We start from the raw sequence: 25,946 nt of genomic DNA on the forward strand, positions 1-25,946 counted from the left end.
GATTGAGCTATACAGGTTTTCCTGTGCTAGTCCCAGGTCTCTCTGTGCAGAGCTTCTGTGGCTATTGGGAGGTGGGACACTGCTTGGCAGGGGCAGGACCTAGAAAGGTAACTCCTAGGAGCTGTAGAGGGGGCATTGGGCTTCAAGAGGCTCTTTGGGTGAGTAGAGAGATCAGGAGTATAAGCCAGAGCCCAGGGGAAACATTCCTGAGATGAACCAAGCCCCAGCCCCTCTGGGGTTTCCAGAACAAAGGCTGGGTGTGGAGAGTAGCACTGTGGAGGGAGCAGGGATGCACTGTCTCCAGGTGATCCTGGAGCTACCGGAGCTCAGCAGAATGGCCGAGGTGATGGGTGTGGAATCTGTGGCAATTGGGCTTTCCTGTAGGACAGGGGCGGGGAAGGGGGCAACTGAATTCATGCAGGATAAGACAGGGAACCTGTTCCATCAGAGATGGGGTCATTTCTCAGGTCTAGGTATTGATGCTCCCTTAATTCCCTAGTCTGGAAGAACTTGGGGGCGGGGAGGGAGGGTGATGTTTAAGAGTTTCCAGTTTCCGTAACCAAACCCACTCCACAAGTCTCTCGGGTGTATACCTTCATCCACCCATCTGGTTGCTCTCACTTCCCCAGCTTTTCTCACAAGGCACTTGTTATAGGGCTGCTGAGGGAAAGGGAGCTAGGAGGTGGCTCTGATGGTAACGCCCAATCTCCAGGGTCAGGAGTCAAAGTGGAAGTGGTCAGGGGCTAGTGGCTACCATAGTACAGGTGCACAGCCAGGCCAATGAGCAGTGTGGCCAGGAAGAAGGCAGCTGGGAGCTGCAGCCGCAGCAGAGCTGCTGAGAGCACGGCGTTGACCACCAGTGAGCAGGATACCACAAAGAGGCGTGTGATGCTGCTGCCGTGCTTCATGACAGCCGACATGAGCAGTCCATTTAGTGCCTGGCTGAGCACCACGAGCGCTGCCCATCCTGAGAAGCCCTCCAGGAGGCCGGGGCCGGGGCCGCCACCTGCATGCAGACCTAGATTCAGGAGCACACCAAACGTTTAAAGGAAGAGGTTCTGAAGTGCCAGGGGCAGCCGCTGTCGCTTCATGAGCAGCTCTGTGTACACAGAGGACAAGCCTGAGATGAGGCAGTACAGGATGAGGAGCAGCAGTCCTAGTGGAGTGATATGCAGGGGCATGGGGCCAGCCTTAGCTGCTGGAGGGGACACAGGGAGGGTGTTCCCAGGGTCCTGGAGGCCACCAGCTGCATAGCAGGCCCCCGCTGCCATCAGCAGCAGCAGTGCTAAGCCCTGGCGTGCAGAGAGGCGGCGCCGGAGGCAGAGGCAGTAGAACAGGGCCGTGCTTCCAATCTTGAGATTGCTCAGGACCTGGTAGGTGCTGGGGTCCATGTATCGAAGATAGATCACCAGGTTATTGTTAGCGCCATAGAGCAAGGCTGGTAGTGCAAAGGGGGCAGCCTGGTGCCAGGGCGGGGCCCCCGGGGCCATGCTTGCCAGCCTACTAGGAGGAAGAAGGCGCACAACAGTAGCTTGGTCAGCTCAGTCAGCAGCACAGCTGAGGAGGGTCGGAAGGGCACTCGGCCATCCACATGGCACAGTGCCAGCAATGGTGCATGGGCACCATACATGGCAGTGGACAAGAGTAGCATCAAGGTCCAGCGGGCCTGGCTGGGACGGCCCAGGCCTGGCACTCCCCCGTCCTCTACACTCATGCCCACACCAGACCCTTGGGTGGCCTGTGTAACTAACAAGGGGCAGTGAGGATTGTGACACGTTTGAGGAGAATCAAGATACGGAGTTGGCTCCCAGGTGGCAGGAGCCGTGGTACATCGTCAGCTGCAAACTCCACACTCAGGGTGGGAAAGGGTCTGGTGGCCTCAGAAGCCACAGTCTTGGGATCAGTCCCATGGGGTCAGGGAGGGAAGGAGGTATCGAGGGTGCTGGCTGATGAGCCACTATCCACCCTCTGCAGGAAGGGAAACAAGGATGAAGGTGGCAGGAAACCTGGAGACAGCAATTGGGTGACAGCCAGGGAAGCCAGATATGGTGTCTGTGGTCGAAAGGCCTCCACCTGCAGGCCCCAGCTTCTCATCCTGCCTCCCCCACAGGATCCAGAGCTAGTCGGGCCCTTTTCGCAGCGACCGCAGATAGTCCCTTACTGTCTTCTCCACATTGGGCACAGCATATGCCTGAGCTGCATAAATGCCAGTGCAGGTGCCCGCAGCAAAGTCCAATACTGCTGATGCCCTCAGTTTGGCCACCACATAGCTAGCCAGGAAGCCTTTGAGGAATGGGGAGGACAAGAGCGAGCCATCCTGGCCCACACCACTTCCGACATCGTCTTCCGCACGCTGCTGAAGGCGCTCTAGCTGGTTCTTGAGAAAGGCCAGGTCCTTAAGCTTGGGCAAAGAGTCCTTGTCATCCGCCATCTTCCCCCCGTCTAGAAGTTATTTTAAATAGGGTGGGTCAAGTAAGGCTTTTCTGCGGAGGTTATATTTGAGCTGATGCCTGAATGCAAATGAAATAAATGTGCCTAAATGTGAAAATTTTGAGGGAAATGCATTTGAGGCAGAGGGAATGATGTTGCTCTATATGATATTTTTGTGCTATCTCCTCATTAGATTTTCACTTCAAGCATATGCTGGCTTTATAAAATAACTTTACTTGATAAAATGAGTTGAGAAGTACAAATAGCATATATTTGAAAGAAAATACTTGTGCCCGGCCAGTGTGGCTCAATGGTTGACCCATGAACCAGGAGGTCAAGGTTAGATTCCCAGTCAGTGCACATGCCCGGGTTGTGGGCTCAATCCTCAGTAGGGGGCGTGCAGAAGGCAGTAGCCGATCAATGATTCTCTCTCATCATTGATGTTTCTGTCTTTCCCTCTCCCTTCTTCTCTGAAATCAATAAAAAACTATTTTTAAAAAAGGAAAGAAAATACTTGTTTCGACCTTCTCTATGTTTTTCCCCATCCATAATCTGTTTCCTAGATCTTTCTTGATAAGCTTTCTTAGAAAATGCTTTCTTTTTAGAGATTTTCAAGTTTTTTAGCATAGGCTTCACAAAGTAGCATATCTTTTACTTTCTTCTGTATCTGTTCTGTTATCCCCTCTTCTGTTTTTTTTTTTTTTTTTTCAGTGTTTATTTTCCTTTTTTTTTTAAATGAGACTTGCTAGATACTGGTTTATTTTCTTACTTGTTTTGTTTATGAAAAAAGTCTTATATTAGTTATTTTTTTAATGTTTTTCTTTATTAAGAAAATTCTATCTTTAATCTATTTTCATGCTTTTGTAGTCTTATGTTCTTTTTTTTTAGGGGCATTGTCTACATTGTATTCTCTTTTTTTCTTTTCTTTTTTTGTTTTTTTCTACATTGTATTTTCTGTAGGTGGCTCTCCTTAGGCTTGTACATTGAAACACCTTACTTCCCAGCCACCCTCAATAACACATGCCATCTGAATAAAAGCAGTGTGCTTGCTGCATAAATGCTGCTTCCAGACAAGTTCTTTGTACTGCTCTGTTGTGTGTGAATACTGGAGTCATCGCCACACATTACCTCCCACCATAACAAGTGAAAGGTCCAAGAAGATACACTTCTCAGGTTACCTGTTTTATAACACCAAGCAACAGTTGCCTCATCTCTTCTGAGTTGATTTGAGCATCACTGAAATTCTTCCTACTCTTTTTTCCTTCTCAGGCTGCTGTACAGGACAGATTGAATGAGCAAGAGGGTGTACCAAGTGTTTTCAACCCACCTCCATCACGGCCCCTGCAGGTTAACACAGCCGACCACAGGATCTACAGCTATGTTGTCTCAAGACCACAACCAAGGGCAAGTTACTTCATACTGGATTTCCCCCTTTTATAAGTCCATTCACTTGGTTATGTTGATCTCTGTATGATAGGAGCAAGAGAAATAGAATGTATAGCTGGACCTGGCTCCTTGATAGATTTATTGGGTTTATTATTTTCCCATGATTCTTTTCCCCCTCCAGCCCACATTTCCCTCCCACTTCCTTGATTCTTCATTTTGTGAGTGTGTTGGGGGGGGGGGGGTTCTTTGCCAGTTATTTGAAACAGTTTCTGCACCTTGTTTTTTGAGTAATTGTATTTACATGTCTAAAAATGTTTGCTACATGTTGACTAGATATTCCACTTTTTTGTTTTTTAATCCTCACCCAAGGATATGTTCTTATTGATTTGAGAGAGAGGGGAGGGGTGAGGGAGAGAGAGAAACATCAGTGTGAGAAACATTGATCCCTTGCCTCACACATGAATCTCGACTGGAGATCCAGCCTGCAAACCTTTTGGGAATATGGGATGACACTCCAGCCAACTGAGCCACCTGGCCAGGGCTAGACCTTCCACTTTTAAGTTAGAATGTTTACTGAGTTCTTTATTGCTTTATTTTACTTAATTTTAAGCTAATTCTAGGGAAATACTTGGAATCTTTGTTGAGAGCCTTCACCATATCTTTAAAATTAGCCTTCAAGGGCTAGTAGCAAGGAAGTGGTACAGTTAAATCCAGCAGGCTTTAAGAGTGCTCCAGTGTACCTGGTATTTGGCTGCTGGGGATCCAGAGATGAATGATGAGCCAGTTCTCCCTTTCACATTGCTCACAGTCTAATTAGGGAGGTCAGATGTGTATATAGTACTGATACTGAACTCCAGAGAACTTTTTGGAGTTTTTTTAAAATATATATAATGTTTGCTACATGTTGAAATCTGTGATCTGGGCCTTGCATATAGGGCAACCTGTACCTCCCTCAAATGTGGATAGCTTTTGCCTTGCTCTAGGGCAGCGGTCGCCAACCGGTGGTCCATGGACCACTGGTGGTCCATGAGGTCTGAAAGGTTGGCAACCTCTGCTGTAGGGAACAGAGGCCTAATGTGAGGACCCAGCAGCTGCAGAAGTGCAAGGATCAGACAACACCTTTTACCTTGCTCATTTAGTGTCTTTTTGTTATTGTTGTTATAATTGATTTTAGAGAGGAAGGGAGAGGGGGAGAGAGATAGAAACATCAGTGATGAGAATCATCGAATGGCTGCCTCCTGCACACCCCCTACAAGGGACTGAGCCTGCAACCCGGGCATGCATCCTTGACTGGAATTGAACCTGGGACCCTTCATTCCGCAGGCCGACACTCGGTCCACTGAGCCAAACCAGCTAGGACATGGAGTTTCTCGTAATTCTTGGAGTTACACTCACCTTTTGTACTTGGATTTAGAATTCCAAGAAAGTACTCCCTTTAACTTTGTAGCAGTTATAATTTCTTGCATCATTATACCTTTTGTGAGCACTTGACAGTGTTTTAAACTGGAGTTTCTAAATAGTTGTTTTGGGGTATTTTGAAGTAGAAGAGCAGATAGACTCCTATAGCAATTGTATATCCCAGTGTTTCCTCAGTTTGTTTTCAGTGTTTCGAGCCCTTATGTCAGCCACGAGGCTCCAGAGCTCCCTGGCTATGGACACAGGGAGGGTTTCAGGTTAACACATACGATATATAAGAAATGTTTTGTAAACTATAGACCTCTCTCCATATATGCTAGTTAACAACAACAGCAGCAATAATCAACATTGTTAAAGTAATAATTAGTATTATTATTAAGATTAGTAGCTATGTGGAGATTTATAATTGTGGTTAATATAATTGTCAATTGTATACATGTCCAAGGCAGTAATAGTTACCTTTTTTGCTGTTTCTGTATATCATATTTTAATATGTAAATGTGAAAAAAGGAAAGAAGGAATAATTATGACTTGGGGAGGAAAACTTGCAATTGAGTTTGTCAGCTAATATAAGTAAATGCAGAAAAAGTGTTGGAGCAGGTTTTAATTCAAAAATTGTGTGATAAAAGAAAAAATATGATAGTATTAAATGAAATGAGATCAAAGACAGTTGGTCTTTAAGGAGGATGAGGTGGCCAGGAAGAGGAACTATATTGCAGAGGGAGAAAGCACATGAAGGACAAATAGAGTGAAAAATTGAACTAGCCATGTTGTAAGGTATTAGTGAATGAATGAATGGTATCTAACTTTATTTTTGGAATTTCAGGGGCTGCTCGGATGGGGTTATTACTTGATAATGCTTCCATTCCGGTTTACCTATTACACAATACTTGATATATTTAGGTACGTACCTTTGTATTTATGTGTTAGCAATAAGGTAGACTTTGGAGTGGAAAGGTAGACCAGAATAAGATTTATACTCTATCAATTTTGACTTGGCAATTTGACATCAGATTGAATATTCCTCCTAAACAATCTTTTTATGAAGAATGAAAATATTTTAAATTATTCAAATATAACAGATGATGTGAAATGAAATCGTTTTAAACTAGTCTTACTTATCGTTTTCAAGAATCTACCTACATTTATTATTATCTTCCCTCCTCCCACCATGTTTGTCACCTCAGCATTCTCTAGTTAATCCACTCTTTCCTTTCTAACCACCATATCTACTAGCTTCAGATTACTTGTAACTTTTACCCTAACCCGTCTAGATAACTCCATCTGACTACTGATAATCCAAAAAAAATTATCCTGCTCTGAGATTATTCACTTTTCTCCAGACTCCCTTACAAGTTTCACCTCTCTAGACACTCCTATACAATTCCTTCTGTTCAGGCTGATAATACTGGAGCCTTCCTGTAGGTATACCCCCTTGCTTCACACTTAACCCTGTTTCTCGCTTCCTTCATGTACCGTTTAGAGAGCTCAGCACTAGAAGCTACAGAGGGGCCAGGGCTAGAAAATGTCCAGGGGTTCCAAATTGCTGGCACATTAGGTTTGGGTGTCTGGTCTAGAGGTGAGTAGTAGATGAACCCCCACCTAGGCTTTATAGGGAACTAAAATGTTTATGGGCTAATAGGTAGAGCTTGAATCTGTGATCTGGGCCTTGCATATAGGGCAACCTGTACCTCCCTCAAATGTGGGATAGCTTTTGCCTTGCTCTAGGGCAGCGGTCGCCAACCGGTGGTCCATGGACCACTGGTGGTCCATGAGGTCTGAAAGGTTGGCAACCTCTGCTGTAGGGAACAGAGGCCTAATGTGAGGACCCAGCAGCTGCAGAAGTGCAAGGATCAGACAACACCTTTTACCTTGCTCATTTAGTGTCTTTTTGTTATTGTTGTTTTGTTAATCCACCTGAGGATATTTTCCCATTGATTTTTTTTTTTTTTTAGAGGAAAGGGAGGGACACAATGGGGGAAGAGAAACATCGATGTGAGAGAGAAATACATCGATTGGTTGCCTCCCACACACACCCGAACTGGGGTGGGGGATCAATGGAACCTGCAACCCAGGTATGCCTTTGACTGGGATTCAGTACTCTGGCCAACACTCTAACCATTGAACCATGCTGGCCAGGGCCATTTAGTGTTTTAGGAGCCTACTTGCTTAATGGCTTTCTTGCTTTAGCAAAGTTCTTATAGATCAACAGTTAACCAATTAGTACTCTTTCCATCCCTGTTTATTTAAGAATGAGCATGTAAAAACCTTTAAAATCTTAATGAAGACTGAGTTGATGTCTCTCTTTTTTTTAAAAGCTAATTGTCCTAAAGTATCCTATATAATAAAACCCTAATATGCAAAATGACTGAACAGCAGAATGACCAGTCGCTATGACACTCACTGACCACCAGGGGGTGGATGCTCAACACAGGAGCTGCCCTCTGGAGGTCAGTGCACTCCCACAGGGGGAGAGCCACTCAGTCAGAAGCTGGGCTCACGGCTGGTGAGCGGGAGCCTGTCCCACCCCCAAGGCCTCACTAAGGACCCCTTGGGGATGTCTGCCTGCCGGCTTAGGCCCACTCCCTGCGGGGAACAGGCCTAAGCCAGCAGGCAGACATCCCCAAGGGGTCCCGACTGCGAGAGGGCACAAGCCAGGCTGAGGGACCACCCCCCTCAGTGCACTAATGTCATGCAGCAGGCCTCTAGTATATTATAATGAGAAACAAAAAAGGTAAATCCTTTATCCATTCATTCATCAAAATGGAACTTAAAGACTAATAAGATAATCCTAAAAGTAATTTCAGAGAAAGTTACCAGACATTAATTTTCTACAGGATTTCTACTCACATAAACAGCTTTTTTGTTAATTAAATTTATTGGGTGACATCGGTTAATAAGACTATGTAAGATTCAAGTGAACGATTTTCTAATACAGTGGTCGGCAAACTGCGGCTCGCGAGCCACGTGTGGCTCGTGAGCCGCGGTTTGCCGCTTTGTTGACTAATGAGTTTGCCGACCACTGGACTAGACTAAATGTTACTGTGTAGTTGGAAGCTGTGAGGATTAGGCAATTGTGGCATATTGTGTGCAAAGAGGTAAAGGGTAGTATATGACAGTGGTCGGCAAACTCATTAGTCAACAGAGTGGCAAACCGCTGCTTGCGAGCCGCCGCAGTTTGCAGATCACTGCTCTAATATATCTGTATGTGCATTGTGTGCTCACCACCTAAAGTTTAGTCTCCTTAATGTCATCATTTATTTGACCCTACACAGCTTCTTACGTTTGTTTTTAATTTGCTCTGGAATGTTTGTGTCAGTCAGTTTGATTTGATTACTCAGGAGAAATTCCAAGTGAAATTGTATACTAGTACACATGAGGAATTTGAGGGGGTAAGGAATTGGAATCGTTTTACGATTTGGTAAGGAAAAGGTCATAGTTTAGTCACCTTTTCTGTGCTGAAAATTTCTCAAGTACATGAATATTTTTTGTTTTCCGTGGAAAAAATATGCATGGCATGTGTTACTGATTTTAAATATATATATTATTCTTATTGATTTCAGAGAAGCACGGAGAGGGAGAGATAGATAGAGAGAATCATTGATCGGCTGCCTCCTGCACGCCCCACACTGGGGATCAAGCTTGCAACTCAGTCCTGTCCCCTGACTGGGAATCAAACCATGACCTCCTGGTTCATAGGTTAAGGCTCAGTCACTGAGCAATGCTAGCCAGGCATGTGTTTTACTAATTTTAAGAAAACTGCATCATCCAAGCAACTTGTTTAATGTTATGTAACATTGCCTTCTATGGAAATCCAAAGGATAAATAAATGGTGCTATGCAAATAAAATAAGATGGGCTCTTTAGAAACAAACCATCCTTTATCTTACAATAGCTGCCAGGTCCCCAAATCTGCCAGTGCACTCTAGATCAATTGAATAGTTTCCTCTGAGGATGTCATCAACCATAAATCATCATGCAGGATTTACTTGCCCCTTTGAAGAGCAAGTAAATCATGACTGCAAGTTTGGGTTTCAGGTTCCTGTCCATAATTCGAATAGCTTGGGAGTATGCACTAAAAATTCCTAGAGTGACTGGGGAACTGAAATTTTTTTTGTATTTTACTTAATTTAAATTTTGGTAGCCATGTGCCTTGTGCCTCCCATAAAGATGGTACCCATATAGAGAGTCTAGAGGCACAGTTGATCCATGATCTTTTTGGATACTATGTCTTTCTTTCCCAGTTCGTCTAGCTGTAAATTTTTCTGCAGAAAGCACTCAGGATTTGTTTAGGCCAGTATTGAAATTTATAATCCTCGTAGTTCACATTCTTCTTGAATAGGCGATGGAACAACACTTGCTGCTTTGCAGCTTTTGAGCCAGGCTCTCATCTCAGGTTTGAGGTCCACTCCCAGACCGTTCACCTCCATTTGCTGCCATGCCTCTGGTACAAGAATCTTTGCAAACTGGCCCGCCCACCTGCACTACAGTAAGCCAATTCATGTGATATTTATTCCTTCCTCCCCAGGTTTGCTCTTCGTTTTATACGGCCTGACCCTCGCAGCCGGGTCACTGACCCCGTTGGGGACATTGTTTCATTTATGCACTCTTTTGAAGAAAAATATGGGAGGGCACACCCTGTCTTCTACCAGGGAACGTACAGCCAGGTCAGTGCCACAAACCATATAGATGCCAATTTATTGATATGATTCTCTCCACAAAGGGAAGGAAAGCCCAGCACTGATCATGTCATGATCATTCTTTTAATGAGAAACCTTAAATTGCTCTTCACTATTTACAGAACAAAGGACCAAACCTTCTAGCTGGGCCCTCCTTGATCTAATCCTAACCTCCTTTTGGGGGCTTTCCTGCATAACTTGTTTCCCCAATATCCTAGGTTCCAGCTAAACTGTTTCCTGAACAGTCTGTACTTTCCCACCTCGGTGCCTTTGCTTTTGCTGTTCCCTCCACCTGCAATGCTGTCCTCACATTGTTGCTAATTAGATCTTACCCATCCTTCAACCAGCTCATGTCACTCCCTTCTTATGCCCTTTAGTGATTGTTATGTCCTACCCTGGCCTACCTTGCAATTTACATAGTGCTTTCATAGTGTTGTTTTTAATCTTATAGTAATTTTACATTTTTCTCTATATTTTAGTTGTTTGTGTCAGTGTCTTCTTTCCTAAACCCTTGAAGGCAAAGCCTGAAGTCTTCTTTGATCCCTCACAGAGTTGAATAAGGGCATAGACCATAGATTCAAGGCAGCACATCTCATTAGCCCAAACCACACCGACCTTTGGCTTGTTACCTCAGGGTGAAAATTAAGAGTTCTATGGGTTTTAAGAATATCTCTAGTTTGCCAGAGAAAAAATGTAGAAATAATACTATAGGCATAGGCTAAAGGGTGGTTGTATTCTGTAGCCTCCAGGGTTCCTAAATCTATCTGGAGAAAAAGAAAAATGCTTACTCTCGCTTCCTGCTTTGATTCTCTCACATCTGCTTTTTCTCAGTCTCCCTCACTGGCTGCTCCCACCCTACTGGACAAGCATTAGGCACCTACTATATGCTAGTCATTGTGCTCAGTGCTAGAGATACTGAATGAGATAGGCACCTCTCATACACTCTCTGCTGTGATCCTGAGGTGGAGGGTAGACCACCATAGCTCATATAGGAAATCTTAATTGAATGTAATAGGCTCAGGATTATGCAAATGCAAAAGCACACACGGGAATCTTGGACACTAGCCTTGTCTTTGAAGATCTTTTCAATCCCATGCTCTTTAGAACATCTTTGGGTCCCACCGTCCCTCATTCCTGCTTGGTATATAGCCTGGGATCATCTTCGCAGTATTTTTTATTTACAAGGATGTCGGAGCTGTAAAATTCTCACCTCCCTTTTCAGGTGGTCAGACACTCCTGTTTTTATCTTCCTTTAGACTGGCAACACCTGACTTCTGTGATTTGTTGGGGACCTTTATTTGTCAGCTGTCTACTCTCAGGTGCCTGATACAACTAAAATGTTTTTATTAATGTTTGTTAGCATGGACTTTGCCTAGGGAGATAAACTCCACGGGTGTGAGGGTAGTAGTCCAGGACTCTTGATTTTTTGCTTACTTTTTTTCCTCATTTCTCCTTTTCTCCTTTTGTTCCTAAATGTATCCATTAGGACCCTTAGCCTAATTTAAAAGCTCATGGTATAGTCATCATCATAATTAGTGACCTTCTGTTTCCCACAGGCACTGAATGATGCCAAGCGGGAGCTTCGCTTTCTTTTGGTTTATCTTCATGGAGATGATCACCAGGACTCTGATGAATTCTGTCGGTGAGTGGATTGATCATTTTCTTTCTCTTCTGACCTTATCTGCTGAGAGTTTACAGTAAGCAAGTTCTTCTCCTATCCTTTTTATCCCTCCGCAGCAACACCCTCTGTGCCCCTGAAGTTATTTCACTAATAAACACTAGGATGCTCTTCTGGGCGTGCTCCACAAACAAGCCTGAGGGCTACAGGGGTAAGTTGTGTTTCTTCTGCCTCGTTGTGATTGTTGGGACATCTTTGGAATAATCTGGAAAGACTTGCCATTTATTGCATGATTATTCTATGGTAGACACCATGTTAGTTGCTATTTATACATTATCTCATTTAATCTTCTGAGCAGTCCTGAGAGATAAGGTTGTATTACACCTCCACTTCCTGGTGTAGGTAATAGGCTTAGAGATTTAAGCCTGTCCATAATCACACAGTTAGCAAGTTTTGGAGTAAGTGCAGGTTTTTTAGACTCTAGTCTAGCCCATGCTTTTCTTTTTTTAATTAAAAATTTCTTTTCAATTACAGTTGACATTCAGTATTATATTAGTTTCAGGTGTATAGCATAGTGGTTAGACATTTATATAACTTATGGAGTGATCCCCCCAATAAGTCTAACACCACCTGGCACCCTACATAGTTATAACAATATAATTGATTATATTCCCTATGCTATACTTTACGTCCCCGTGACTGTATCTTCCAATTGGTACTTCCTGATCCCTTTACCTTTGTTCATCCAGACCCCCGGTCTGGTCCATTCTAATAATCCTCACCTAAGGATATGTTTTTTGTTGTGGTGGTTTTTTGTTTGTTTTTAAATTGATTTTAGAGAGAGAGAAAAACATAGATCTCTTGCCTTCCACAACATGCCCAGCTAGGGATTGAACCTCTAACCTGCGTATATTCCCTGACTAGGAATTGAAGCCACCACCTTCTGGTATACAGGACGACTCCAACCAGCTGAGCCACATCAGTCAGGGGCTTGCCTTTAATCTTAATGGGCTTCTTACTGAAAAGCTTATCCTCATCATCAGTAATTTTAATAGAGCTTCTTGCACAATGAGTTAGTTATTTGAGTACCTTGAGTGCTGATAGGGATTCACAAAGTTCAGCTCTTTGCTGATAATGACTTTTAAAGTATTTTTAGAAGTCAGTATGAGACATAAGGGCTTCCAGTGGAAAAAAAAAATGTAGTTATAGTGCAGCTACTTATGTTCAGCAACTTTTGAGTGAATACTAGCATATCAGCCACTCTGCCAGATCCTGAGAACCAAAGATGCAACAGATGTTTGCCTATATCCTAGAATCTGAATCTTTACTCCCAGTTGGTTTTTAAACATCTCTAAGTTCCTACAGCATGCATTTGCCATGCTAATTAATACAATTTTGGAGGGTGGATGGTGGATAGAAGGAGACTAAGGATATTTTTATAAAAACTTACAAAATCTCTTCTTTTAAACTAAGGAAATCATAGGTAAAACTTGTGGTGAAATCTTGGTTATTTAGAAGCCAACTTTATAAACGCCTTTGAAACAGAAAAGCTAGCTTTTTTTGCAGCATGAAAAAAGACGTGGTGAAAGGAAGGGATTGGATAAGAGGAAGAGAAGAGAAAAGATGGTGGTGGAGATCAGCACCAGTAGCATAAGGCTAAGACTTGCAGCCTTGTTCCCTATAGACTTGACCTCTTCCATAGGGAAAAATTATGCTCAGTAGTAGCTACAGTTTAATAAATCCTTTGTTACCCATCAAACAGACATTGTCCTTGAACTCTGCAGCCTTCCCTAGCATCATCGTGACAACCACCCTCCCCCCCCCCTCCTCCGGAAAAGCCTCTCTATAATTACTGGGGAATAGGAACACAAATATGTAAGAACAACCACCACCACCCCAAAAGAAATTATTTAAGAAATAAGAGGGAGCCTGGCCAGTGTGGCTAAGTGGTTGAATGCCAACTCATGCACCAAGAGGTCGCAGGTTCCATTCCTGGTCAGGGCACATGCCTGGGTTGTAGGCTCGATCCCCATTAGGGGACATGTAGGAGGCAGCTGATTGATGATGTTTCTATCTCATCAATATTTCTTTCTCTCTCTCTCTCTCTCTCTCTCTCTCTCTCTCTCTCTCTCTCTCTCTCTCTCTCTTTCTCCCCCTCTCTCCCTCTCCCCCACCCCGTCCCTCTCCCTCCCTCTCCCCTTCTCCCTTCTCCCTCTCATTTTCTCCATTCCGCTCTCTCTACAATAAATAAAAAAACATCTTTTAAAGAAACTAAGAAGGAAAAGAGGCAGAGAATAAATGACACCTCCCTCTTCCCCTGCTGGGATTAAAGCAGTTCTCTCTTGCTTGTTGTGGAAAGTCTAAGTTGATCTATTTTATCCTGAAGTTCTGCCCTCAACCTGTTGGGTCTTTTTTCTGTCAGTTTCACAGGCTTTACGAGAGAACACCTATCCATTCCTGGCCATGATTATGCTGAAGGATCGGAGGATGACTGTGGTGGGACGGCTAGAAGGCCTCATTCAACCTGATGACCTCATTAATCAGCTGACATTTATCATAGATGCAAACCAGACTTACCTGGTGTCAGAACGCCTAGAAAGGTACAGGGGAGTTCCTCTCTAGAACTGAGAGAGAGACCAGCTGACCTTGGGCTCCACAAATCATGACTTCTCTCTCTAATCTCTCTAAGACAACTTTAAAAGCTTTGTCCATTTAGTGTTAAAATGGTTAAGTACTTTGACATAACTCTCCATCAGATCATCTGTCCTTAGAGATTTGAATCAAAATACAAGACAGGTTCTGTGCTCAAGAATATAGATTGTGTCATTTAGAATAGCAGAGCCTTGATATAAAAAGCTTAAATGTAGAAAGAAATGGTTGTAACTCTTTTCACCATTATATAAGTAATATATATTAGTTTTAGAAAATTTGGAAAACACAGAAGAGAGCTCAAAGAATAAATAATCCTACCACCACTTTGAAAATTTTGGTATATTTTCTTTTAATACACGTAGACTCCTATGTACAAACATAATTTTTTAGAGAGAAAATAGGAAATACACCAGAATGTTACAATGTTTTTTCTTTGTTTATTAGAACTCTGAATAAGATGTTTCTGTGTTTTTCAAATCTTGTAAGATGTATGTATGTGTTTTTTTTTGTTTTATGAAAGTGACTTATACAAAAATGTATGGCCCAAAGGGTTCTTTACCTGTAAAATATGCTCTCATGATCATTGTATGACAATAATACTATGTTACTTTTGTTAGAATTTGGAAAAAATTCTTCTGCCAAATGAAACTGGGAGAAGAGATGGCTTGTTCAGATTCTGCCATACTCTGCTTTGGAATCCTTTATAGTAGTGTGAAATAGTCCTCTGCCAAGATTGTAAAACTCTTTACCCCCAAAAACGTGAGTGTAAGGAAACCCAGAGCTTGGTGAGATTGCCCTCTTCCTTCTGTGCTTTGATCTGTCTGCAGGGAAGAGCGAAATCAGACCCAGGTGCTGAGGCAGCAGCAAGATGAGGCCTACCTGGCCTCTCTCAGGGCTGACCAGGAAAAAGAAAGAAAGAAACGCGAGGAGCGAGAGCGGAAGCGGCGGAAGGAGGAGGAAGTGAAACAGCAAAAGCTGGCAGAGGAGAGGCGGCGGCAGGTAATGAGCCTGTCTCTACTCCTGATGACTCCCAAACCCGTCTTTTCTATTATTCTTACTGATTTTAGGGAGAGAAACATTGACTGGTTGCCTCCCACTTGTACCTCCAACCAACTGAGCCACACTGGCCAGGGCAAACTGGTCTCTTATTGAGTGTGAAAGGAAAAAGACCAGAAGATTATGGGATTGTGGGTGATTTAAACTCTCTTTGCCATTTATATGTTCACTACATTTTCACCAAAAGTATTTTAAAATTTATAAAAATTTTAATTAAAAAATACAGTAGTAAGTAAAAGGTGAAACAGCGCTGTTCCATGAAAAGTAAATGTAGGTAATAAACAGTTCATAGTGCTGTTTATTCACAGCAGTAATTTTTAGGCATACTTAGTAGCAGTGTTGGCTCATTTGGTATTTCGTTCGTAGTCTCGTTTCATTATGTATTACCACTTGATTATAGCCAGTGTTCCTCTAGTCATTCCCTTTATTTGGAATAGTTAAATACCTGAATACAGTCAATAAATAGTAAATGTGATGCAATAGTACTTTGAATTTGGTTTTTCTGACTCTTGCCAACAAGTTTTTCTCATATTAGTTAATTTTTCTTCGGATGCACAAATATATGGTGATTGTATTTCTTGTTTCCCTATGGGGGCCATAACCTCACCTTTGCTTTGTGTTTCTACAGAACTTACAGGAGGAAAAAGAAAGGAAGTTGGAGTGCCTGCCCCCTGAGCCTTCCCCTGATGACCCTGAAAGTGTCAAGATTATTTTCAAATTACCCAATGATTCTCGAGTAGAGAGACGATTCCACTTTTCACAGTCTTTAACAGTAAGGACTGCTTAAGTTGTGTGATGTGGATGTAGAGTCTGGCCTGTAGACTTGGAGGCTTTTAGGAATTGCTGGAGTGTTGTTGTATCTGCTGCTCTGATGAACCGGGGAGGAAGGGGAGTAGAGAGAGAAGGGGGGCAGGAGGAGTGCAGTGAACTGTAGATGCCTTCAGTTCTAGCTGCCAACTCAAAGCTGTATTAAAGGTTCCTTTCATCAGATTTGAACTCGGCTAAGAAAAAAGGTACCTTTCCAAGAAGTCCCCCAAAAGACTGTAGAGGTGAGGCTGGCAGCAGAGCCCGCACTGCTCTGTAGAGAAAGCTCTGTCCCTGCTGACCTAGGAGCTCCGGAATTACACATCTGAATATAAAAGCACGTGCACTTCTCACACAGTTGCCAGCCTCGCTTGCAAGCCATATGAAGCCCCACTTTGGGGGACTACCTTGTAAATCTGGTGTCCATAGGTAAATCGTGTTTGTCATTCCATAAGGAAGTACTTAAAAGCAGAGATTCTTTTTTTTTTTTTTTTTTTTTTTAAATATATTTTATTGATATTTCACAGAAAGGAAGGGAGAGGGATAGAAAGCCAGAAACATCGATGAGTGAGAAACATCGATCAGCTGCCTCCTGCACACCTCCCACTGAGGATGTGCCCGCAGCCAAGGTACATGCCCCTGACCGGAATCGAACCCGGGACCTCTCAGTCCGCAGGCCGACGCTCTATCCATTGAGCCAAACCGGTTCCGGCTAAAAGCAGAGATTCTTATTGAAGTCTTACAGAATGAGGATCAAATTCTCATTCTTCCATAGTTATTAGATAAGTTTCTTTTTTTGTTAATCCTCACATGAGGATATTTTTCCATTGATTTTTTTAAAAATATATTTTATTGATTTTTAACATAGAGGAAGGGAGAGGAATAGAGAGTTAGAAACATCGATGGGAGAGAAACATTGATCAGCTGCCTCCTGCACACCTCCTACTGGGGATGTGCCCGCAACCAAGGTACATGCCCTTGACCAGAATCGAACCTGGGATCTTTCAGTTCGCAGGCCGACGCTCTATCCACTGAGCCAAACCGATTAGGGCTCCATTGATTTTTATAGAGTGTGGAAGGGAGGAGGAGAGACAGAGAGAGAAACATCAATGTGAGAGGGACACATCAATAGGTTGCCTCCCGCACACACCCCAACCAGGGCCAAGGATCGAGCCTGCAACCGAGATATGTGCCCTTTATCAGAATTGAACCCAGGACCCTTCAGCCTGTGGGCCAATGATCTATCCACTGATCAAATTGGCTAAGCAGTGGTCGGCAAACTCATTAATCAACAGAGCCAAATATCAACAGTACGATTGAAATTTCTTTTGAGAGCCAAATTTTTTAAACTTAAACTTCTTCTAATGCCACTTCTTCAAAATAGACTCGCCCAGGCTGTGGTATTTTGTGGAAGAGCCACACTCAAGGGGCCAAAAAGCCGCATGTGGCTCGCGAGGCGCAGTTTGCCGACCACGGGGCTAGGGCTTAGATGTGTTTCTTTGGTCAGTTGTCTTAATTTCTAAGCCTCAGTTGCTTCATCTGTAACGCAGGATTAAATTCATATGTATAATTTGAGCATTGTGCCTGGCTCATCGTAACTCAGATGCTAACTTCTTTTTGGTATTTATAACCAAAAAGAAGTTTCTGTTTATATTGAGAGTTGATTTTCCAAATTTATAATTGCAATAGATTCTGCCATTTCCTTAATCAATAAACTGTAGAAATAGTCAGGGGTCATTGCATACTAGAAATGAGAATGCGTACTAGAAATGTAGTTTGCTAGCACATTCATTACTTCTCCTTGTTTAACTGGAGAAGACTGGACACGTTGCAGGATCTTTCATAGAGCTTTAGATAGCCCATCTGTAAATTGGAAGTAATAATCTGCCCTCTGATAACTTCAAACTGAAGATATGTCAGGCACTGTGCTTGTCACTCTGGGGGTTATCCTGATGAGTGGGAATGTGGTTCTGGGATTCATGGAACTTTCTGGCCAGTAGGGAATGTAAGATTCCAAGAGCTAATGTACAGTAAAAAATTATGAGCCAGCCTGGGGAGTGAGAAGCAAATACCTTCCTCATTTTATTTCTCATTTATGTATAAGGGGACAAGTGCTCACATGGCTAACTTGGAGTTTTTAAATTGGGATAAAATAAACAAGCTTCACACAGCACCTACCATGTAGTAGGTGGTTACTACGTGACATCCTTTCCCTGGTGTGTTTCCTAACCACTGGTTTGCACATGGCGTTTCGCTTGCAGCTATGTTCACTAACAGTTTCCCTGTAGGATGCTGGAGCTCCTGCTCCCAAACTCTCATTAGGTATGTGAAAAACCTAACCAAAATTTACTCTAGAGAGTTTTGCAGGAAAACCTGTTATAATTGTGGAACAGAATAGGCCTGTGGCCAAAGTGTAAGCAACCCATTTGTTAATTATATTTAATCCTTAAAAGCTTTTTAAATAGGTTCTCAGTAAAAGTTATTTTAAAAATAAAAAACAAACTCCAGACTGAGAAATACTTGGTCATAAATGAGGACAAGGGGTGGGAAAGAAGTGTAGTGGCAGTTCTGGCCTTTAATTGAACACTCATCTAGTTAATAAGCTACAGCCGAATAATTGGTACTTGTGTCATCTTCCTGTGAGCTCTGCCCTTCATAAATAACCTCAAGGAGGGGTGAATGTTCAGTGAGATAGTCAATTTGACCTTCATGCCCAGCTCTTGATAGTGGTAAAATGCTAAAACAACAAAGGATAAACTGTAGAATAATCTCTAGGCCCCATGAGTGGGTAGAAAAGTGGCAGCTGACATTCTCTTAAATGATGCATATGCAAGAGAATCCAAATTATACTCAGCCCAGAACTCTTTTTTTTTTTTAATCATTTACAAATCAAAAGGACCTTTTGTGGTGGTGTCATCCATTTTCTGTTGCCCATTGTCAGTGGTAACAAAAAATGCCAGTTTTGTAACAAGGTGAGAACGGTAGTCCCCCTTTATCTGTTGTTTCATTCACCCATGATCACTTGCAGTCCGAAAACACTAAATTCCAGAAATAAAAAATTCATAAGTTTTTCAGTTATACACTGTTCTGAGTAGCATGATGAAATTTTTCTCTGCCCTGCTCAGGACATGAATTATCCCTCTGTCTAGCATACCCATGCTGTATACCTCCCTGCCCCCATTCTTGGTTGTCAGAAAGAGATAGCGACCACATTTATGTAACTTTTATTACAGTATATTGTTATAATTGTTCTATTTTATGATTGTTGTTAATCTCTTACTGTGCTTAATTTCTAAATTAAACTTTATCATAAGTATGCCTGTATAGCATGTATAGGGGTTCAATACTACCCACAGTTTCAAGCATCCACTGGGGATTTTGGAACGTATCCCCCAAGGATAATGGGACTGCTGCATTCTTAAACAGTGACTGAAAAGAAGCAAAATACTATTTTGCCCTTACATAAGACCCATGTTGGATTCATACCAAGAGTACTTGGTACAAGTCTGATTGATGCATCTCAGAAAAGATAAAGAGAGTGAATGCTAAGAGAAGGGAATGAAAATGATTAATGTTGACAGACTAAAATATAAGAAGTTAAAATTATGAAGGAATTAGATAGAGGACCATGGGCTTACTCCTTAAATCCTGGAATTATAGCCCTTTCAGTGCTCTAAAGAGGTAAGTTTAAGACAAATGAAGGAAGAACTTCACACAGAGGGGAATAAGCTTATGAGAGGTGGAACAAAAAATAGAAATCGATTCCCTCAAAAAGTAAGGATAATTTGAATGTTGTGTTCCTAATCTTTGGGATTGACCTGAAGGAGGATAGCAATGCCTTCACGGCATCTCCCTTAGAGTCTTTGTTAGACATAGAATGCTAGATGAAGAGGGCCATAGGGTATATCCAGGGTACCTGTTCTTAGCGTGTGGCATACAGTTACCTGTGCCTTGTCAGAGCCAGAGCAGGGTGAGAAGAACATTCCCACAGAAGAAAGGTTGACATGGAGGGTCTCGATCAAATTAAGGAGGCTGTCCCTATGTGGGGGCAGCCAGTGCAGAGAAGTCAGAGTCCAAGCGGCTCGGGGTGGGTTGGGGTGTTAAAGCCAGAACTGGGTAAGGAGGGGGGATGGGTTCACGGTTTTCGATATATGTGTACAGCAGTCTAGCATAGAGATGTAGATGTGTAGTATGTACATGTATTCTCCAGCTTTCTCCACAGAGTGCTTGGGAGCAGCAGCACCCCAATACAATGAACATACCTAGCACCTAGAAGGTGGCTTTTCACACCATTTTCATTAAGAAGAACCAGGGATTGTTGGAGAAATGGGTGATTCCAGGGCTGGGACAGGGAAAACGCAAGATGAGCCTGAACACTTAGTGCCCGAAAGCCAGTAATTATTCAGAGAGCAAAGGAGACATGTCACCAAGACACAGAAGCCAGTTTAAATGGGCTCCTTCTGACTCCATCTGGAACGATTTGAACATTAAATAATGATTGTAATATTATAACTTACTGAATAAAATAGGAAATCATGACTCTACAATAATAAATAGAAAGATTGAGGAACAGAATGTTTCCATAGTTTCAAAGTACTACCCCACAAAATACTCATTAAATACAAAGGGTAAAAGAATATCTTCCATGGGGAAGCCTGGCAGGTGATCTAAGTGAGTGTCACAAGGAATAGAACCAGGAGAAACTGCTCCACCGGAGTAGGACACATTGAGTGGAATGCAGTCAGGTGATCCACGACTCCTTATTCTCCTGGAAAGAATGAGGCATAACTGAAATCTTATAACGGAATAACGCCCGGTAATCTTTAGAAGTCAAGGTCAGAAAAGACCGAGAATTTGCTCCAGGCTAAAGGAGATAGGAGATGTGACAGCTAAATGGAACACAGTTCTAAACTGGAGTATTTTGCTATTAACGGCAATTGGTGAAACTCGAATGGGGCCTGAATAATAATTAAATCAGTTAAATTTCCTGGTTTTGAGGGCTGTGTTGTAGTTATGTAGGAGTGTCCTATTTGTAAGACACACAGTATTCTAGGGCGAGGGCATCAGGCTGGCAGCTTGCTCTCAACTGGTTCAAAGGAAAAGCACCTCTGTGTCCTATACTTCCAACTTTTCTGTAAGTCTGTGATTATTATTATTTTTTTAATCCTCACCTGAGGATATGTTTTTATTGATTTTAGAGAAAGAGGAAGTGGGGGGAGAGAGAAACATCGATATGAGAGGAAAACATTGGTTACCTCCCATATGCACCCCGACTGGGAATCGAATCCACAACCTAGGTATGTGCCCTGACCAGGAATCGGACCTGTAGCCTTTTGGTGTATGGGACACTGCTCCAACCAACTGAGTCACCTGACCAGGGCTGCGATTATTACTGAGTAAAAAATTTTTTAGCTGTGTATCAGACAAGTTGTCAAAGAAGAAACGGGTGAATCAGTTCAGAGTAGGACTAGCTTTGGGCTGTGTAATAAATCTCTTTAAAAAGCTGCCCTATTGGCCAGCCAGCGTGGCTCAGTGCATCAACCTATGAACCAGGCGCGATTCCCAGTCAGGGCACATGCCCGGGTTGTGGGCTTGATCCCCAGTGTGGGGTGTGCAGGAGGTGGCCAATTGAGGATTCTCATCATCTGTGTTTCTATCCATCCCTCCCTCTCCCTTCTTCTCTGACATATATATATTTTAAAGCTGCTCTTTGAATTTGCTCTGTGAAATGGCAAGACCTTGATGTAGAATTCCAGTGTAATGAGATTACTTCATTTCTCAGAGTCATCCTAGGGATAGCTGGGGGATATTTGATTTCATGGTGGTATGTGTGTATCTGTCTTTTTCTCACTGCTCTTCATTTTCTATATGACCTCTTCAGGTTATCCACGACTTCTTATTCTCTTTGAAAGAAAGCCCTGAAAAGTTTCAGATCGAAGCCAACTTTCCCCGGCGGGTGCTGCCTTGCATCCCTTCAGAGGAGTGGCCCAACCCCCCGACGCTGCAGGAGGCCGGACTCAGCCATACAGAAGTTCTCTTTGTTCAGGACCTAACAGACGAATGACGCCTTTTCTTCCTCTCCCCTCCCACCCCAATTCCTAAAAGAAATGGAAAAGAAAAGAAAAAACAAGAGAGAAAAATTCACATTATTATTATTATAATACAATATTTTTTTTAAAGACTGCTGCATCCTAAGGAAGGATCAGAAACCATGCTGCCTGCAAGAGTCACCACCTGTGTGCGCGCGAGGTTAGTGATGAACGTTCCGCCGGCAGCCCACCTTCCCCTACTGCCTTTGCACCACACCTTCCAGCGAAAGGAGGCTCTCCACCTCCAACCCAGCCATTGTCCCAACGGGGAAGGGGACATTCCCACTAGTTCTCATTCATTCTTGCTTTTATGGAAAATAAAAGTGACACACCTCCATCAACCAGCTACTGCAGCATCTCTAAGGACTTGTTTTCCTGCCTCCAGGGAAGAGAAGGCACAGAGCAGAGATGTTCTTTAACTTCCCACAATTTATGAATAACTTTTACTTTTTTTTTTTAGTTGCTTTGTAATGACCAAAGGAATGAGGCTGACATGGGTGTATTTTCCCCCCTTTATTTGATAAAGCGCCAATTCTTAAACCCATGACATGATTTCATCCCCTGGGCTCCTTAGCCCACAAGAGTATAATAAAGATGCCCTGGCCTGGTTTGTGCTTATTTCTGCCATTGCCCTCAAGTTCCCAGAGAGGTCGTTCTTTTTGGTCCAATTATTTGCTGTCCTTTCTTGTCACCTGTGCACCCCACATGGAGTAGTGAGAGGAAATCTGGATTTGTAGCCCTTGTGATGTACAGATGTACCTACGTGTGCAGTGTGAACTCCATGTATACTCACCTGTACACACGACTGCAGCTTTTCCTTGGAATCTGTACCAGGTGGTTATTACGGGGTCTGAACCAAAGGATAGTAGCTCTTCATTCCACTTCATGTGCATGCTGTTCCTACCCAGCCCTGAGCTTTCCTGAATTGCCAAGCTTGGTGCCTTCCAAAGGACTAGCAGGGCCTGTGGTGGAACCAGCAGAACCATGTGAGAGTGCCCTTCCTTTCTCAGTGGGTATGTGGTGGTGGTGGTGGTGGCGGTATTTTAAGGGTAGAAAGAATAGAGGCCTTGAGGGGAGCCAACACAGAACTCTCAGGCTGCGTAAACTCTTAGAAGGCAGATTTCAGTTTCTGATGTGTCTACCTGCTGGAGGCAGTTTTTATCCTCTTCCTCTATTGCTGTGTTAAAGTAATAGGGTTTTTTAACCTCTGGATGTCTCGTCTGTGGTTATTTATAGTAATGGGTACATGGGTCAGGCCATGTATTAACAGATGCCAGCATGAGCTGACAAGTATTCCAAAGTGTTCTGTGGCTAGACTGGTGCACTCGCAACACTGCAACCTCCTGAAGTTACTCTAGTTCCTAGCATGCTGTGAGACCAAGGGGTTCATATCAAGATACAGCATAACTTGCTGGGTCTGTCTGTAGTCCCCAAAGGCTTTCTCTGTTGCTTAACTAAAACCTGAGGACCACTCTTAGGTAGCAGTAACTTGGCTACTATTCTCTTCAGCCTCAGTGGTTGGGGTGCACACCCAGGGGCAGGGTGAGGAGCCTCATGGATATCACCTAGGGAGCCTGAGAATTTTCCAGTGGCCTTGGCACGGGTATCTAGAACACCATCTCTAGAAAATTTAATTCTGCTCCTGGCTGCCTATTATTCCACTTCTCTTTTCCTGCTGTTCTGAGGCCACATGAGCAGGAAATCGCTGTCTGTTGTCATAAAATGTATCTGGAGTGAATACCTGGATAAACCATGTTCTCCTCTCAACCTTGGGTGAATTCTGCCTCCTGCTCACAACTATGCAAAGAGGAATTTCCCACTTCACTAAGCGCCTCCCTCCCCAATGAGTTCACAGCTGATTCCCTGCCAGCATGGGGCGGGCGGGGGTGGGGGGGAGGGCTTAGGACATTGGCTAGGCTGGTGGTACTGTCTTGTCCATACCTCTTTGGGAAGTTGTAAATTTTTTTCCTTAATTCAATCTGCATCTTATTCTACAATGTGCACTTTATGCCTCTTGCCTTTTGATAACTTGTTCAGTGAAGGAGGTCAGATGCAAGAATATTACAAAGTTTCAGTTTTGGTCGGTACAATGCTTGGTACAACTCTTGAGACAGCCTATGCCTCTAGGCTTCCAGAGGCTTCGCAAGCACATGCTTCTTTCCTAGTCCCTGTTACAGTAACCCAGACTCCATTCCTGTCCCCTTGCTGACCCTAGAGCTGCTGCCCAGGTGCCCTCTCCTTTCCTCCCTGAAAGATGCACATTTTGTCAATGTCAGTACAATCTGTATATTACTCCCAAGGACCTCTGCGAACTCGATGGGACCTTCAAGGGAGAAAATACTGAGAAGCCAGTGATCTGCAAGCATTGCTCTTGTTTCAAATCACCTCTGGGTATTAACAGCTGTTGTTTCCAAATGGCAAGTCATCAACTAAGTGAAAACACTTGTTTCAAGTTTCCTTCTGCACTCCCAAGACCAAAGTTGTAGATTCGGCTGCATGACCATGGGACATGACCAAGTGGAGACACCCGGTCGGAGTTAGTTGAATTTCTGCAGCTTAATGGGGGCCCTGCCAGTGCTCTCTTCTACTTCTGCAAAATTTCCTGCAGCAAATATTTCTTTCTCTTTGCTTGCCTCCACTATGATGTTTGGATAAGAGATGGCCAGGGGAGAATATTTATCTCTTAAAAAAAAAAAAAAAGGCTAAAAAGAACCTAGGAAATCTTCAACTGAGCAGTTATGAAAATTGCTAATGGTGCCAAGGCCAAGGAAAGGATTGCAGGAAATGACTGGGAAGGAGTGGTAACCCCAGAATGCAAAATTGGGGAAGTATTTCTGGTGCTTAAACAAGAAGCTCCACTTCACAACCGGTTTTTTAGAACTTGTGAGGAAAGCAACAGGAAATCCATCCACAAAGGATGCAGTGCCCCAGCTCGGACTGCACCTGAATAGCTCCATGTAATTTACTGAAGAAATCTAGTGTACTTTAAATTTTTTTCATAAAAGTTTACATTGTATTGTAGGTTAACATTAAATGTTTTATAACAAAAAATGTTCTAAGTTGTGGGTCTTTCTGTCTAGGAGAGAGGTGGTAGGTAATTTTCTATGTGAAGGAATGGTGGGGAAATACTGGGAGGGAACAGCATTGCAATGCCAAGAAGCAAGGGAGAATCAGAAGCATGGACTGTAAGTGGACCTAGAGTGCATTCCTGTGAAAAACAGCAACTCGGGCAGAGTGGCGTAGCGCAAAGAGCAGATGGATCTGGCTTCAGGTGTGGGCTCGTGTGTCAGCTTTGTTCTTTAGCTTCCCTGAGCTTTAATTTCCATGAAGGTAACGCCGTTTTCCTTGGTGTAGGATTGTAGATTAAATGAAAGAAATGTGTATGAAGCACCGGTCACAGAGATGTTCCTTTCTCTGTGGGAGTATATTTTGAAGGACTATTTCATGCAGTAATAACTGTCAATTTCTTGGGGGGTGTCATTTCTGCCAGAACAGACCTATGTGTCCTTGCAGAGGAGTGACTAGAGAGTCACTTTTGACCTAACAAATTCTGGACTAATGGAACTCCCCTCCTAAGGTGTTTTTGCATATATTTTCATTTCTGAGAGAAAATTTAAGCCTCGGTTCTTTGCCTTTTTCCCATTGTCCTTTGCAAAAAATCCATTCCTGTGAGTTATAGGTTCTTGTCACCTTCAGGATCTGCCCTGTTGCTTATCCAAAGATGTGAGGCCTTCATTTTGTAATACACGTTTTAAGTGTAAACTAGAATGTCTTCTGTGAGCCTTACATATAAAAATTTGGCTCTCAGTTAACAGAG

The 25,946-nt window shown here is 43.2% G+C and overlaps 3 protein-coding genes across 3 annotated transcripts in view; 1 reads left to right on the top strand and 2 right to left on the bottom strand.

The window, feature by feature from the left end:
- FAF2 (Fas associated factor family member 2) overlaps nt 1-25,171 on the top strand; it is a 42,350-nt gene extending 17,179 nt beyond the window's left edge. Inside the window, exons 3-11 of the mRNA XM_080676044.1 lie at nt 3,700-3,834; nt 6,059-6,135; nt 9,760-9,898; nt 11,467-11,552; nt 11,648-11,739; nt 13,951-14,128; nt 15,008-15,179; nt 15,865-16,008; nt 21,922-25,171. Of these exons, the coding sequence (XP_080532170.1) occupies nt 3,700-3,834; nt 6,059-6,135; nt 9,760-9,898; nt 11,467-11,552; nt 11,648-11,739; nt 13,951-14,128; nt 15,008-15,179; nt 15,865-16,008; nt 21,922-22,104 (1,206 nt within the window). The 3' untranslated portion in view covers nt 22,105-25,171. The remainder of the gene's footprint in view (nt 1-3,699; nt 3,835-6,058; nt 6,136-9,759; nt 9,899-11,466; nt 11,553-11,647; nt 11,740-13,950; nt 14,129-15,007; nt 15,180-15,864; nt 16,009-21,921) is intronic.
- Nucleotides 744-1,714, bottom strand: LOC308250793 (putative UDP-sugar transporter protein SLC35A4; the record flags this gene model as incomplete). Its single annotated transcript, XM_080673498.1, is given in 3 exon segments — nt 744-1,043; nt 1,047-1,477; nt 1,480-1,714. Coding segments are annotated over 3 exon segments (966 nt in total).
- Nucleotides 2,120-2,431, bottom strand: LOC308250268 (SLC35A4 upstream microprotein-like; the record flags this gene model as incomplete). The annotated part of the gene is made up of 1 exon (XM_080672702.1): nt 2,120-2,431. One exon carries the CDS (start codon nt 2,429-2,431, stop codon nt 2,120-2,122), a length of 312 nt encoding a protein of 103 aa, XP_080528828.1.
- Nucleotides 25,172-25,946: the final 775 nt, after the last annotated feature.

This window comes from Plecotus auritus, assembly GCF_963455305.1.
Source record: "Plecotus auritus genome assembly, chromosome: 6".
Classification (NCBI taxonomy): Eukaryota; Metazoa; Chordata; class Mammalia; order Chiroptera; family Vespertilionidae; genus Plecotus; species Plecotus auritus.